Raw genomic sequence first — 15,450 nt, 5'->3', positions numbered from 1 at the left:
CCCCAGTGAGCCACTCATGGCTCTGTCCCATGCCCTACCCCAACTGGACAGTGCCTGTTGGCACCCCTTCACTTTGACGCCCAGGGCGGTCACCTTGCTCACCACCTCTTGCTACGGCACTGCTTTCACTCCTACTGAAACTTGAGGTTTTACTATTATTATGAAGTTGTCACAAGAATTCTTCATGTGCTTCTGGCCCTTTAGAGGTCCTCCTCATATTCCTTCCTGTATTATGTATCAGCTACTAATGCTGCTTTCCAACTGTATTTTTGTAGTGGCATGGTTTCTGAACAAAGAGAATAACAGGCATTCCTTTGAGGCCCCTCAGTGCCGTGTCCTTCAATGCCACCCCTAAATTGCACAGGATCGATGTAATGTTACACGAGGAACTCCTTTCCTCAGAGAAACTGAGCATAGGACCTCCGTGCTATCAGTGTCCTTTGCTGGCCTGGTGAGCAAAAGCTCTCATGTAGGTCTCCTAGGTTGAGCATTAAACACAAGTTGCTGGCTATCTGTACCTTTCATATTCCTCTTCAACTCAGAGCAGAAAAAACTTTATATTGTTGGAGGGTCACAACTGAACATTTTTCACTAATAGAATGTTGCTATAGCTGAGGATGGCACAAAGAGTTAATCACAGCCCAATTTCCTGGAGTCTCCTGCAGCCACATGATTTGTGAGTGCCTGAGCATACCCCTGCTCAATTCTAATTTTTTGTGGCAGTCAGTACACGATTTTGTGTTCTTGGTCACAGCAGTGTTCATTTTCTGCTCTTTTAATCTTTGATGGATGTTGTACCTGGTTTCACTGATGTGGTTCATGTTACAGTAGGCAGTGATTTCCTATAAGATGTTTTGTCTTGACTCTAGAGGTGTGGAGTCATTATGGGGTGGCCAGTATTTATTAGTGGCATCCCAGGGCTTTGTAAAGAGAAAGCTGTATCATAGACTATTAGATTCAATTTAATCTATTCCAAAATGCCAGATGCATTAGGTAACAGCAACCTAGAGTGTACCGATGTTTTCCTCATTAGTTCAGACTTGTTTAGAAGCTTTACTGAGGGTTATTTCACTTTTTTATCCCTAAAAGATATCTTCACTCAGTATACACAAGGGATCTGGATTATGGCTCATCTTCTCACATTAATGCTACTACTGAAGTAGTGTTTATACACAGGGCCATAATCGGAAGTGAGCAAAATGTTCATTTCTTAATATGAATGGATTAAATTTCCTGGGAATTTTCTAAATATCTAATGGGGCTTATCAGTATCTTGTATCTAAGGCTATGCTTTCATACTATATGCAAAGCAGCAGGATTAATGTTTTAACTGTAATTTTGGGGCTAGGGATCACAAGGGTTTTGAAAGTTCTTTGTAGAGAATATTTTATATCTGAAATAATTTTAAGCAGACAAATTGTTTCAGATTCTTTAAATCATCACTCTTACTATGTATTCTGTGCTCTGTTAAGTATAGCAGAGTTGCAACATTTGAGGTTTCTCCTCAGCTTTTATCTACTAAAGTTATTAAGCAATGGCATGTGTCTTCTGGTTTTTTGTGTTGTGTATACAATGCACATGGCAGTTTTATAAATAATTGTGCAATAAGACTATAGGCTTTGGGGTGTATTTTCATTGTGTTTGTACAGCTCCCAATAGTTTGAAGATGATGCCTCTAGATGCTAATGTAATCCAAATAGTTAATAAGCAGGATTTATTAAAAATAAACTGTAGACATCCATGAAACAGCTACTGGAGCTTCTAACATTTTTTCAAAATATAATTAATAATGATTTGACACTTTTTTCTTCACCAGCATACTTGTAGTTAAGTAAGTATGAATGGCTGTATACATTTGTTGTATAACTATAGTAGTTATCAACTAAAACAGCATGTAATAGAGGACTGGATGGCAATCAAGACACTAGCAAATGGGATCTAAAATGTTTTACTTGTAGGTTGCTGTTTCAAATTATGATTAGATTAATAATTACTGGGAGTTTCCATACATTGATGGTTGTTCAGATATGTGTGTGTGAAATAAACTGGTGATCTTGGTCCAGTCCCTCCTAGGAGCTGACTTGCATGATTAGTAACAGACACAGAGTGGCCACGCCTTGAATGGGAGTAAGCTCTACACTACTTTTTCCAAAGTTGTCCTTCATGTCCCATGGGTTTCTTGGATCTTTTGATATGCTGAGAATAATTTCAGGTTTATTTTTTAAACAACAACAACAGAAGTTTTAGGTTTATTACAAACTTAGCCATGCAGATCTGAGCTGGTTGCATGGCTGAAAGGTTGGTGATAGTGACTTTTTCTGGCCATGGCTGTTCCCACCACAACTACCTTGAATTGCCCTTTGCAGTCCACAGAGTGAGTGGCCAAGGGTTCTCCAGGGGGAGCTCTTGGGCTCGTGCAGAGTTGGAGACTGGGCCAGCTGGGTTGTCATGAAGGATACTAAAACTTCTGTGAGCTCCCTTTTGCTTCCTTCACTTAGCTGCATGTGAGCTCCAATCATAAGGAAGGGGGAAGATTGCTTTTTTTCTGGTTAAGACACTGAATCAGGAATCAGGAAGTCTAGCTGTAATACTCAACTCTGCCAGTGACTCCTCATGTGTCCTTGAGCTAGTCACTTCCTCTTTCCATGCCTCAATTCCTCATCTCTGGAAGTGGAATAATCCTGGAATCATAGGGCTGTGGGGAATATCAAGGGACATCAAGCTCAACCCCCTGCACAGATTCAGGATTGGCTGTTCTTCAACTTTTTTAGGTAGGTGGCCATCTGGCCTCTTCTCGACAAGCTTCAGTGAAGGAGATTCTACAACTTCCCTAAGTAATTATATTTCCTGCCTGGCACCCATTACTGGTTTTTTTTTTCTACTTATCCTGTACTAAGCTCTTTGGAAGAAGAACAGTATGTGTGTATAGTGACTAGCCCAAAGAAGCCCTGATCTTTTTCAGGCTTCTACATGCCATTTAAATAATAATAAACTCTAAAGGCAGGTAGGCAGAATATGAAGGATGACATACAGATCCTGGCCCTTCATGCATATGCCCTCAGTATCCCTATATATACAAACAGTGTCAGTTTGTAAGATGCCCAAGGACTCTTGTCATTCTTCTTTTCCAAAGCTCAAAGCCTATCCTCACACTTAGAGTTGATTGTTTGACAACAGTGTTGAGGCATACTAATAGTAAGGGAAGGGAGTTTCAACTACTGGGGTGCATCCAGATGAGCACTCATGTGTTTCCCCATGTGCCACTACTACTTGTTCCTGGGGAATGCCTGTGCATGCATACTCTGGCATGTGGCAAGTTACCCCAAATGGAGTAAAGGAGGCAGTACCTAGGCTGGCCCCAACAGCTTTATCTGGAGTCCTGGGGGCCTCCCAGGGCTCTGGCAGTGGTAATCTATAGGGCTGTGCAAAATGGCATTCTTCTGTTTTGACTTGCGTTTCGACGGAACAGCGTTTCATTTTGAATTTTGTTTCGATTCAAAACTGCTGTTCTGTTTTGTTTCATTGAAATGGTTTCATTGTTTTGACGCTGTTTTGACATTTTGCCCATAGGCTATAATGGGGAAGCTCAAAACAGCCTAAAATGTTGTCACTTCTGGCCTGATTTGGATGAAACTTGCAAAAAATGGTAACTCCTTCTGAGGGCCTGAAGCCTGCCAAGTTTCAAGGAGATAGGTGCAGGGGTTTCAGGGAAATGGCACCTCAAAGTCTTGAAAGCAAAAAATTCATGTCACGTGTATGTGTCAAGCCACAGTGGGGTCAAAACTGCAGGTCTGCTAGCCCCTGCTGAGGCCATGAAGCCTGTCAGCTTTCAAGGAGACAGATGCGGGGCTTCTGAGTTCTGGGGCCCTGCACCTCTGGCTGCTGACAGGCAAAACCCATGACATGGGTGCTTGTGGGACTGTTTCTGTCTTGAGGCACAGGGGGGTGAAAACTGCAGGCCTGCTAGGCCCTGCTGTGGCCATGAATCCTGCCAGCTATCAAGGAGATCTGTGCAGGGGGAGTCTGGGTTCTGGGGCCCTGAACCCCTAGCTGCTGACAGGCAAAACTCATGACATGGGTGGGTGACACTCTGTGTATGTTAAGGTGCACCCTCACTCAACTGACACTAAGGCAGAAAGCAGGGCAGTTCAAAAAATGTTGCCTTTTATACAGTTTTTCCATCTTACCCCCAGAGCACTGGGATTGGAAGGGACCTCAGGAAAGGATGACAGTCACTTATCCTGTCAATTATGAGAGCACTCCTTCCCCCACCCCCTTCTTACTTTAGTTTCTGTTTCCCTGCAGGCAACTTCAAGCTTCCCTGCTTGAGCTTCAAAACTCGAAACGTTTTGAAATTTTTGAAATGTTTTGACTTGCTTCATTTCGTTTCAAGGCTATTTCAAAGCTCTCTGTTTCACTTCAATTTCACTGGTTCAAGCTTGAAACAAGTTGAAACAGCATCAAAATGAAACTGCTGGCGAAATTTCACACAGCCTTAGTGATCCAGTGATGCAGAGCCTGGCCGGCAGCTGGAATGTAGTTCTGGATGGCCAGGCTTTGGTTTTGGGTGGTGCATGTTGCCACCATGTGTGCCATCCCACTTTTTTCTGCTGCAAGTTTTTCTGACACTGGGATCTCCTGATCAAAAATCTTGTGGTACTGCAAATTAGCAGTGTGGTGAATGCCTGCATGTGCTGCACATACAGTTTGCAGTGCCACAGATGGGTCTGCAGTGCCACAAACCGCAGGTGTGCACTTGTCTGGATGTGCCCCGGATGGCTAAGATATACTTGTATGGTGGATAAGCAGAAGGTTTCAAAGTTTCCAGTGCTGTGTATTTGCTACTTCTCTGTGGGCAAGAAATTTGTATTGTTAGAAACACAATTTATTGTAAAATGAAAAAAAACAAAATAAGTCTGTGAAAAAGTAGAGGTTGGGGCAAAAAGGGCTCATGTGAAGGACTTGTGAATATGGGATCCAAACCACATATTGTGACAACGCCTTAGGCTCTATGAAGTGGGTTTATCTGAAGTGTTTTATTTCTCAGTTAAGTGTCATATTCTGCCTTCTGAGACAAATTTTCAAGAATTAATTGTTTTTCAAAGCTTGATTTTCAAAAGTACTGGAAACCAGCATGTGCCGTTGACTTTAGCTGGAAATGTGACTGTTCAGCACTTCTGAACATCAGGCCTGAACGGGACCTGAATAGTAACAGATGTGACAGCTGGATCTTTTGTGGTTGTCACTGCACTCCTGGCATGGAGAGACATAGACTATTAATCTATTATATGGATGCTGAATTTGTAACATATTGGGCTTGATCTTCAACTGTACCAAAGCAGCATCCAGTGCAGCAGAAATGAAGTATTTGGTAGCAGATAGAAAGTGTGCAGGAGGCTGTACAAGGTGGTGTCTCTACTCATTCCTTCACACCATCCCTGACTTTAAGTTCATCCTCCCAGAATCTATTCAGCAAGTTTTCATCCACACCTTATGTACTTGTCTCTACAGATGTACTCCTATAGCATTACCTGCAGAAAATAAACATGTTTGCCACTTAGTGAACTGAAAACTTTGGTGTATCAAGACACTGAATCAAACCTTTGGCTCCACTTTGCCCTTTTTTGCATTGCTCCAGAGCCACAGGGAGTTGGCCTCCTGATGATTTCCTCCTGATGTTCTCTCTGGTGCACAGGAGTTGCCAGGAGCTATAGAGCCTGGATAGAAGTTCTATGTCCATGCAGGCCTTCTCCTTCAAGTTTAAAGAGGATTAGCCTAGTAAAGAGGACATGACTAGGAAGTCCCTTCACTACAGTAGTCCTCAGGTGATAGAATAGCTTCCTGAGGTGACAGATAACCACATGAAACCTACAGTGACCTCAGACAGTTCTAAGTCATGTCAGGGGCTGAACCAGCCTCTGACTAGCCTAGGATCAGGGAACCACAAAGGTGGAATAGTCAGACTTAAACACAGTTCTCTCTGCTGTCCTGGATACTGCTCTGGTATAGCTGACAATCAAATTCACTATGGATCAACTCAGCATCCACAGAATAGATCCATGATCCACAACTCCCCATGCTAGGAGAGCAATGACTGGATTGTGACTAATCCAGGAGCCGAAGGGCAGAGCTGAGGAGGAAAAGCTTCCCCCCTTAACTACATATACCTTGGAAACCTGCCTATACACAACCATGGAGGCTGCTCCAATGAGCTGTAATTACACTGGAGCAGACTCGATTAATCGAATTACATTGGAGTATGCTTGAACGAGCTGGTCAAATAACATTAGTTCAAGTGCCCCTGCAGCCATTTTGAAGTGCAGGGACGCTGATACATGAGACATTGTGTCACTTTAATTAAAGTGGATGTTGGAGCAGCTCTAATTAAAGCACTTCCCCCCAGAGCATGTGTAAAAGTGGTGCTAGCTGCATAATTGAGGCCTCTGTATAAATCATTCAGTTTCCAATATTTAGCATTATAGCAGAGTACATGGAAAGCACATACTCAACCACTTGGTTTGGCTTTTAAAATGTTTGGTCAGGTCTGACTTCTTTTCCAAGGAAAATATAAGTGGTATTTATATCTTCATCAGAGAGCATGAAAATATACATTGGATGATGATCTCTGCTATTTGATCTTCATCTTCACTTATTAATAAGCTGCGTCATGAACAAAGTATGGTAATACAGCAGGCGGGTGTTAAATTTGAAAACCTTGTCCATACATACAGCAATACATATTGCTGTATACTTAGAATTTGTGCTATGAAAAATTTTATTTCCACAAGTTTGGGATGAGCTCACTACTTCATGAGCAGTGGAGTCTAGAGTGAGTTACATAGGTTTTCCCAGACAAGTGGTAGTAGCAACTACCTGGTGCATTATAGCACTCTGGCACTCTGTGTTTTTTTTACTGCCAGCTACTTGAAGTGTTTGTTCTGTTAAAAACATCTGTCTGTTTTTAACACTTGAAGTAGCCTGTGTCAGTTACTACAACATAGAAATTTGTCATTGGCATGGGTATACCTTAGTGGTGTTTATAAACAAGATTATAAAAAGTTGAACTATACCATATCTTGGGAAATACGAGTTTATATAATGTGGGATGAGAATGGCTAAGCTGATGCTTTCTTTTCCAGTTCAAAGATGAAAAATGCCATCACTTTAGCATGGCACTGGAGTATTTTTTCCACATAATATTAATAGTGAACGTTTGCTCCTTGCTGAGGCTCTTAGACACCAACTTCCTGGATGAAATCCTGATTTCACTGAAATCAGTGACAAAAACCTATTGATTTAATGGAACCAGGATTTCACTCTAGGCTGGCTTTAGGCAAAAGCCTGCCTCCTGTCCTGAGTTACAGATGTACCCAGTAGTTGACCCTCAGATGTATGCAGTAGTTGACCCTCTATGATTTGCCCAGACAGACCTTAGGAACACTTCAGCCCCATTTAATCCTCAAACCATGCACAAGTAAAATTATAAACCAATAGTTACATACATCAGTGATAGTTTAAGGGGAAGTGCAAGAGAATAAGATAGGAATGTTGCTTGTAATATTGCCTGAATACAGAACCTGGTTTAATTCTACTGGCAGCTTTGTTTACTTCAGCCAAAAAACAGAAGTTACAAATTCATTACCAGGACTCCTGGAGTCTAGAAGAACAGAATTAACTTTTTAAGGGACCTCATATAACTGAAACTCTGGGAGTGAAAGCATCATCTTTTATTCTCTTACCTGGTTGCCTCCATATGCCAAGATGGCTCTTGTCAGATCTTGGAGAGTGTGCAATTCTATCTGTAGTTTCTTTCTTCTCTGCCTGTGGCCTTGTGGGCCCTTCCTCCCTCCTCTCTGTTTCCATGAGGGTTCAGCCAGGTCTTCAGAATAGAGCACCAGTGCACCTGTTCTCGTGCTATAGGTTTTTGGAAGATACAGACTCCAACCATCCTTCATGACACTCCTCTCAGTCAGTGATTTGCTAACATGGTGATAACTTTCACAAGCCTTCCAGTTCAAATAATCCTAGCAAAAACAAAAAAAAATAAAAATGTAGTATGGACTCTGGAAGGGGGGGAAAAAATCACATATCTGGAGTTTAGAGTTTGTGGTATACCAAATACGCAGGAAATTATTCTTTGCTTACTGGCTTTCACTGCTGTGGCTGTATCTGATGTCATCAGAAAATGTATCAAATGTAGCTTTGTCTTCTGTACCTAAGAATTACTGCACTGCACAGCTAGGTTCTGAACTAATTACATTCTCAAATAATCCACTGATGTCAGGAAATTCTCCTGAAAACTTAGTGTTCACGCTGAGCCAAACCTTGAATGGCTTACAAAGGTTTTACTGAATTCTTACTCAGACAGAACTTTCTTTGATTTCATTGAGAATGCTCACTGGCTTCTCATTTCCTTTATGGGGATTTAAGAATGAGGCTCAGAGTCTTTCTTGATTCAGGTTAAAGGAGGTTCTCCTTCAGAAAAGTGTGGGGACATTTTAGGATATTTTTCTTTAGGCTAGCAGATCTATTGGGCTGTAGATTATGCTCAAATGATGGAAAACCTCACTTAGGACTGCTCAGATAGGAATTGACAAACACACTGCCAAATGTCCTGGATGAACTGTTAAGACCTTTCCATCTCTAACTTTTTGATTCACCACAAGACAGTTTTCTTAGTATTTATACAATGTAAATAATGAAAGTGACAGTACAGTACAGGTTTCCCTCACTTTATGCGGGTTCTGTATATGTGAATTCGTTCTTATGCAATGACTCTTTTTATACCAAAAATTCATTATATGCGAGGTAAATTCACTCTTGGGCGATCAGTGTGGTGGAAGCCTGCAGTCAGCTGTTTTGTGCGGTGCATTGTGGGAGTGATGCGCACCAAAAATATAGTCTCCTGTGTGGATCTGTGCTCCTTGCTCATTGTCTGTGACATGTGTTTCTGTAGTTGCCATCCCCATTATGACAGTGCCCTGTGCTTGTGTGTACTATGAGCTGTTGGTGAGTACCAAAATTATCTTGTAAAAGTGGTAGAAATGGGTCTGGGGGTCAGTACAGTCGAGGTCTTGGAACGTATTCCTATTTGTTACATTCTAAAGTGGGTTCCCTTTATGCGAATTTGCGTTATGTGTTGTTTTCCAGGAATGTATGTACAGCATAAAGAGAGGGAAACTTATATGTAGTGTACTGAGAAAAGTAACAGGTGTCTGATGATAAATTATGAAGCCTAAATTTTATTTATGAACTAATGGTGTTGCAATGTGAAAGGTACTTGTTTGTTTCTTTCCTTCTTTCCTTTCTTCTTGGCACATCTGCACATATATTAATGAGATTTTCCTAATGCACATTAAATTTAGTACCTCCAATATGAGGGCATCTGTACATGAGTATGGAGACTGATCTGACACAATGGAATTCCAGTGTGTCTGAGCATGTCACGGCGCGGGGCCCTAGGAGCGGCCGTGATCTCTCCTGGCACCCCTACCGTGGCAAGTTGGCGATCAAGCACCCTCGTCTCTCCTGCCACGTCTTTGATGTTATCTAATTTTATAATGAAGGCTGCCTTTTGTCCCCTTGGACATGGTGTTCTGTTTATCCTGGCCCCTATTCTGTATGGAGTGACTTGGTGCACCCCAGCCTTATGGGCCATGCGTGGCTCCAACCTCCCCTGTACCACACCCCAAGCTTTGCAGCTGTCCCAGATGTTATTTGGTTGGTTTTCCTTTCTGCGCCCACACTGGCGCCCCCTCCCCTGGGCTTGTCATGCAGCTGGCGCCCACTCGCTGGTGCCCCCCCCCCGGGCTTGTCACGCAGCCAGCGCCCACTTGCTGGCACCCCTGGGCTTGTCACACAGCTGGTGCCCACTCACTGGTGCCCCCCGGGCTTGTCATGCAGCTGGCGCCCACTTGCTGGTGCCCCCCCGGGCTGGGGTCAATGCCCCCTAAATGTCGTGCCCTCTCTGGGCTTCTTGCCTGTGTGCCCCTCCCTGAGGCTCCTCGCCTCTGAGTGTACACTCTCCCTGGGCTCCTCACCTATGCGCCCCCTCTGGGTTTCCACCCACACTGGGGCTTCTCCCACACGCGCCCTCCCTGGGGCTTCACCTCGCAATTGGGCTTCTCTTCCTGTGTGCCCTCCCTGGGGCTTCTATTCCTATACGCCCTCTGGGCTTCTTGCCGGTGCCCACTCTGGTGCTCCTCACAATTGGGGCTCAGGTGGCCTTGGCCGTACCTGGCCCCCAGATCCCTCCTTAGGTCTATGATCCTTATCCGGCTCAGGCAGCCTCAGCCTTACCTGGCCCTTAATCCAACTGTTGTGCCCTCTCTGGCACCTGACTGCTGTGCCCTCTCTGGCACCAGGAACCCCCACGCTACTGGGGCACTCCTATGAGGCCTCCTCCAACCCCTTATAGCCTCACCCAGTCCTCCGGCGTAATAACAAACAAAACCATCGGCCGTTCAGCCCCAACTCAAACTCAGGCCTCCTGGCCAAAACATAAACCCTAAACCATCATGTTCTTTATCTTTCCCAAATCCCTACCAGGGGCTCCTCTGCCTGGTATCCTTGCTCATAAGGTGCTCAGGCCATCGGGCTCCTAAACTCAGCCTGCTCCCACAGAGCTCCATCTTCCACAACTGCCAGAGGGGAACTGCCTGCTAGGCTTCAGCCTGGGCTGTTTATACTCCAGACCCTGCCCCCTCCTGGTCAGCTGACCCCTGTGGTTGCCCCGGCAACCAACACCTGTCCTTCTGTAGGAGCAGGCACTTCAGTGCCCCTGCGACAGAGCACACTTGATTAATTAAGTCTGCTGGAGCATGGTACTTACCATGGTAGTGGGGGGCACTTTAACTAAAGGTCCCCCCAGAAATGTCTTCCTCTCTGTTACTGCAAGTAAGTCTTTACTGGTGGAATAGTAAAGCAAGAGTTAGTTCCCTATACATACTGTAGTAACTAGGCTAGGGACAGAAATTACACATAAACTGGCATAATCTGTAATACAACAAAAGTTCAGTGCATGTAAACCACTTTCAAAATGGCTGAAACCGGTTTAAGATAAACCTGGATGGATATAGTATCAGACTTAACCGATTTAGGTTAAATCAGTTTATTGAACTGCTGTCCCAGATCCCCTCCAGATTCAAGTTAACTCACAGTCCCCCAGCATGCTTTGTATGTCCCCGCTGCCCCCATAGGGTGGGTGGACTAGCCTTGGCCCATACTGTCTGCTCCAGCTGAGCAGGGAGGCATGCTCTGGCCTGAGCCATTACAGGCATGTGGCTGGATTTTCAGAATCAAAAGTGAATGTCTGTTCACTTGATTCCTGGTTCAATCTACACAGCTTAGATTAATCTGTGAAGATTGAATTGATTCAGCCTCAGGCTTTTTGACTACCTGTACTTAGCCTAGACAATGGTCTAATTTGGGGATTTTTTCAAGAATGGGTATCTCTCTTAAAAACATCCGTTGGCTGCATGGCAATGCAGACCAGCATTACAGAACAAAAATTATGACCATCTTCTCTGGAGGAATGTGTGAACGTTGTGAACACTGGATGTGTTTCAGTCAGCAGGCCCAGATGATCTTCATCCAAGAGTACTGAAGGAATTGGCCAGTGTCATAGCAGAGCCACTGGCATGGCTGTTTGAGCACTCTTGGTGCTTAGGTCAGGTCCCAGAGGACTGAAAAAGGATCAATGTGGTCACTATTTTCAAGAAGGGGAGGAAGGAGGATCTGGGTAACTATAGACTGATTAGTCTCACCTCTATCCTTGGGAAAACCTTTGAAAAATTATTAAGGATCACATTTGTGGGAGTCCAGCAGGAAAAACAATGCTGGAGGGCAACCAGCACAGATTCATAGCAGGTACATTCTGCCTTACTAACCTTGTTTCTTTTTATGACCAGGTCACAAAATGCTTAGATGCAGGAATCAAGGTAGTTGTCATCTACTTGGATTTTAAGAAGGCCTTTGATATGATATCTAATCCTATTCTCACAGATAAACTGAGCAGCTGTGACGTAGATGATTACACAGTTAGGTGCATGGCAAATTGGCTTAGGGGTTGCACCCAGAGAGTTGTGGTGGATGGGTTGGTATTGACCTAGAAAGATGTGGGCAGTGGAGTCCCACAAGGCTCAGTCCTTGGACCTGTGCTGTTCAATGTCTTCATCAGTGACTTGGATGAGGGTGTGGAAAGCACTCTGTCCAAATTCACAGATGATACCAAATTATGGGATAAAGTTAACATACTAGAGGGTAGGAAACAAATCTAGGTGCATCTGGACTGGTTGGAAAAGTGGGTGAAACAGAATAGGATGCAGTTCAACAAGGACAAGTGCAAGGTGCTGCACCTAGGGAGAAGGAATCACCAGCATGCTTACAGGCTGGGGGAGGACCTGCTCAGCAGCATGGCAGTGGAAAGGGATCTTGGAGTCATTGTTGACACCAAGATGAACACGAGTCGTCAGTGTGATGAAGCAATTGGTAAAGCTAACCACACTTCATCACGCATTAGCAGGTGCATGACAAACAGGTCCAGGGAGGTGATACTTCCCCTTTATGCGGTTGCAGCTGGAGTCAGGTGGCAGCTGGAGCGCCTCCCTGAGCTCCCTACCCTGCACGAGCTGCCCCTGCCCTTGCCCTCCTGGCTCCCACACTAAGTGCAGCCCCGGGGCAGCCCATGCCTCGCTGTGTCTCAGGCCAGAGTTGGAGTACTGCATCCAGTCTTGGGCACCACACTTAACGAGGAATACGGACAACGTCAAGATGGTTCAGAGGAAGGCCACTCATATGGTTAGGGGCCTGCAGGCAAAGCCCTATGAGGAGAGATTAAGGGCCCTGGATCTCTTCAGCCTTTGCAAGAGAAAGCTGAGAGGTAATCTTGTGGCCACCTGCAAATTCATAAGGAAGGTAGGGTAGAGCAAGGAATAGGAGATGCTCTGTTTACCAGGGCATCCCTTGAAGTAATTAGAAACAGTGGCCACAAACTGACAGAGAGCAGATTTAGGTTAGACATCAGGAAGAACTTCTTTACAGTAAGAGTTGCCAGAATCTGAAATGGGCTTCCAAGGGAGGTGGTGCTCTCCCCCACTTTGGGGGTCTTTAAGAGGAGGCTAGACATGCACCTGGTTGGGATCTTATGACCCCAGTGCTCTTTCCTGCCCAGGGCAGGGGGTTAGATTTGAAGATCTGTAAGGTCCCTTGTGGCCCAAACATCTTTAAATATCCAGGAAGTCTATGCTTTTTATTCTGAGATACTTCCCCAAGCATTCCGATCCTGCTGTGATGGATGCCCTTGAAACCACAGGTAAGTTAGATAACAGGCTCAAGACTTCTATCCCTTAGCCTGCCACATATGGAAAACACTGATTTATCAGCAGTCACAGGTCATTCAAGGAGACCTGGAACACAACCATGTAGCCATTTATCCAGGAAAAACTCTGACTGGGGTAAAGCAAGGGTTTCCAAATTCTTCTCATAAGAACAGCATTCACATGATATTGTTGATGTAAAGCTACAGCTCCTTGCTTTGGCTCCAACTACAAACATTTTCATCAGTCAGTAACTACACTGAACACCTTACTGAAAAAATAGGAGTTCTTGATTTCCCTGGATTGTACAATAGCAATTTGAAATAGCAAGATCAAGTTATTTTATGCAAATAGTCTTATATAAATCACAGATAAGGTAATTTAACCAGACTCTATTCTGAGTCTCTCTGGTCCCAACTCTGCTGACAAAAAAAAATGAACTGGTATAACTTAGAGGGGAGTTTGGGACAAATGTTGAGCCCCATCATACAGGTAGAAATCTAGAGTAACTCCACTCTACCATGTGATATCAGGATATAGCCCCCACTCTTTAAAAATAATTATCCAGTTGCAGTTGGTCATGCCCAATTAATTCTGAAGTCCTGGAGCCATTTTGTTCACTACTACTGAAATATACAGGCTTCCCATTACAAAAAGAGTGGTGCTCCTTATTAGCCTGTCTAAGTGCTCCTCATTGCTCTGGAATTGGTTTGGAATGTGCTATTTGTATATGCTACATAAAATATTATCTCAAATCAGTGTAGAAAAATTCAGCAATTATGATTTAAGCTCACAACTGTTCCATGCAGATGCCAGAACTGTGTATAGCCAGGAAACAACTCTTCTAAGAACTAAGAAACAAAGAAAATGAACAATAAGTATTTCCCATCCAGAATCTATTTCCCTGTTGGATTCTTTACAGAATCAAGAATCCTGGTTCAAGATTCTCCACTTTTAATTACAGCACACATGTGCTTCTTATATTACTAAGGCAAATTTAATTTTAACTACTAATGAGCTCCTGAAAACAAAGGTGACTGAACAGTTACTTTTATAACAGTTAAAAAGACAGAACAAAAAACAACTGTGCTGTAGAATCCTTAATAGTTTGTTTGCCACATATCTGTAAATGTGACTCACCTCTGGTTCAAAATGCACCTCCAGTTTCTCCTGGGTTTTTTTGACCACCTGCCCAATACCACGGCTTAACAGCGAGAGATTGGGCATTTTTTGTTTGTGACTGAGCAACTTCAGTGACCTATCATCTTGCCTCTAAAACTGTAAATTTGTTTTCAGAGCAGTCAACCAGACAGTTTTGTAGACATGATCTTTGTTATGAAATATACTAAATCGTAAATCAGCTCCTTATCAATGCACAACTCCAAATAGCAGAAGAGCCAGGTTAGGGTCCTGGAGTCCTGAATCTCCTTCACAGTTTGTGGAAACAGTTACTTTTTCTCCTGCTTGTCCTGCGCACTTGTTCTTTCTACTGATATGTGAAACACCACCATCCTTTTTACTGTGATCAGAGGTTGTTTCTCTGTTACTATGGCAGCAAAGGAAAGTTGCTTAAACCAGCAAGAGGGAGATAGTGTGTGAGAGAGCAGAGATTCAAAGGGCCAGGCTCAGGTTTCATTATTTGTTAACCCAGTCTGACAGAGACAGACTGGTTAGTGCTGGAAGGGACCATTACCTGGGCCATTTTATATAATACTCATCATTCACATATTTGTATATGTGTCCATGTACAACTCTGCTAACTTCATTTTTGTGGTTCTCAGCTTTTTATTTATATAATGATGTAATGTTAGAATAGGAAAAAATTCACCTCTACATTAAGCCATAAAAGAGGGAGGGACCCGCAATGTGAAAATTTGTTCTCTAGACTAGAGCCTATACTTGTGATCTGCCTGCTTCTTCTGTGTGTACACACACAAATTCATAACTTCTTTGTCCTTCATTCTGGTGCAGGTTTCTGTTTCTTTGACTTCTTTGTTAAGGTACTCAACTTACATTAGGAATTTAACAGGAACCAGAGGGCAGGGAACAATCACTGGGTAAAACTAAATTCTACTTGTAAGAGTTGGACAGTGTACATATTGAACCCTCCAACAAGGAACTAGGGCATAGGAAA

The 15,450-nt window shown here is 43.6% G+C and overlaps 1 protein-coding gene across 6 annotated transcripts in view; it reads right to left on the bottom strand.

Annotated features, from left to right (window-relative positions):
• The window catches only part of KIAA2012 (KIAA2012 ortholog), a 102,777-nt gene extending 87,979 nt beyond the window's left edge, over window positions 1-14,798 (bottom strand). For all 6 annotated transcript variants that reach the window (XM_019554519.1, XM_019554520.1, XM_019554522.1 and 3 more), the window contains exons 1-2: window positions 14,457-14,798; window positions 7,740-8,024 (exon numbers count right to left, since the gene is read on the bottom strand). In XM_019554519.1, the coding sequence (XP_019410064.1) occupies window positions 7,740-8,024; window positions 14,457-14,543 (372 nt within the window). In that variant the 5' untranslated portion in view covers window positions 14,544-14,798. The remainder of the gene's footprint in view (window positions 1-7,739; window positions 8,025-14,456) is intronic.
• Window positions 14,799-15,450: the final 652 nt, after the last annotated feature.

The sequence above is a fragment of the Crocodylus porosus genome, unplaced genomic scaffold (assembly GCF_001723895.1).
Source record: "Crocodylus porosus isolate Cpor-Errol unplaced genomic scaffold, CroPor_comp1, whole genome shotgun sequence".
Lineage (NCBI taxonomy): Eukaryota > Metazoa > Chordata > Crocodylia > Crocodylidae > Crocodylus > Crocodylus porosus.
The sequence above is the reverse complement of the archived record's forward strand: the minus strand, read 5'-3'. Positions and strand labels throughout refer to the sequence as shown.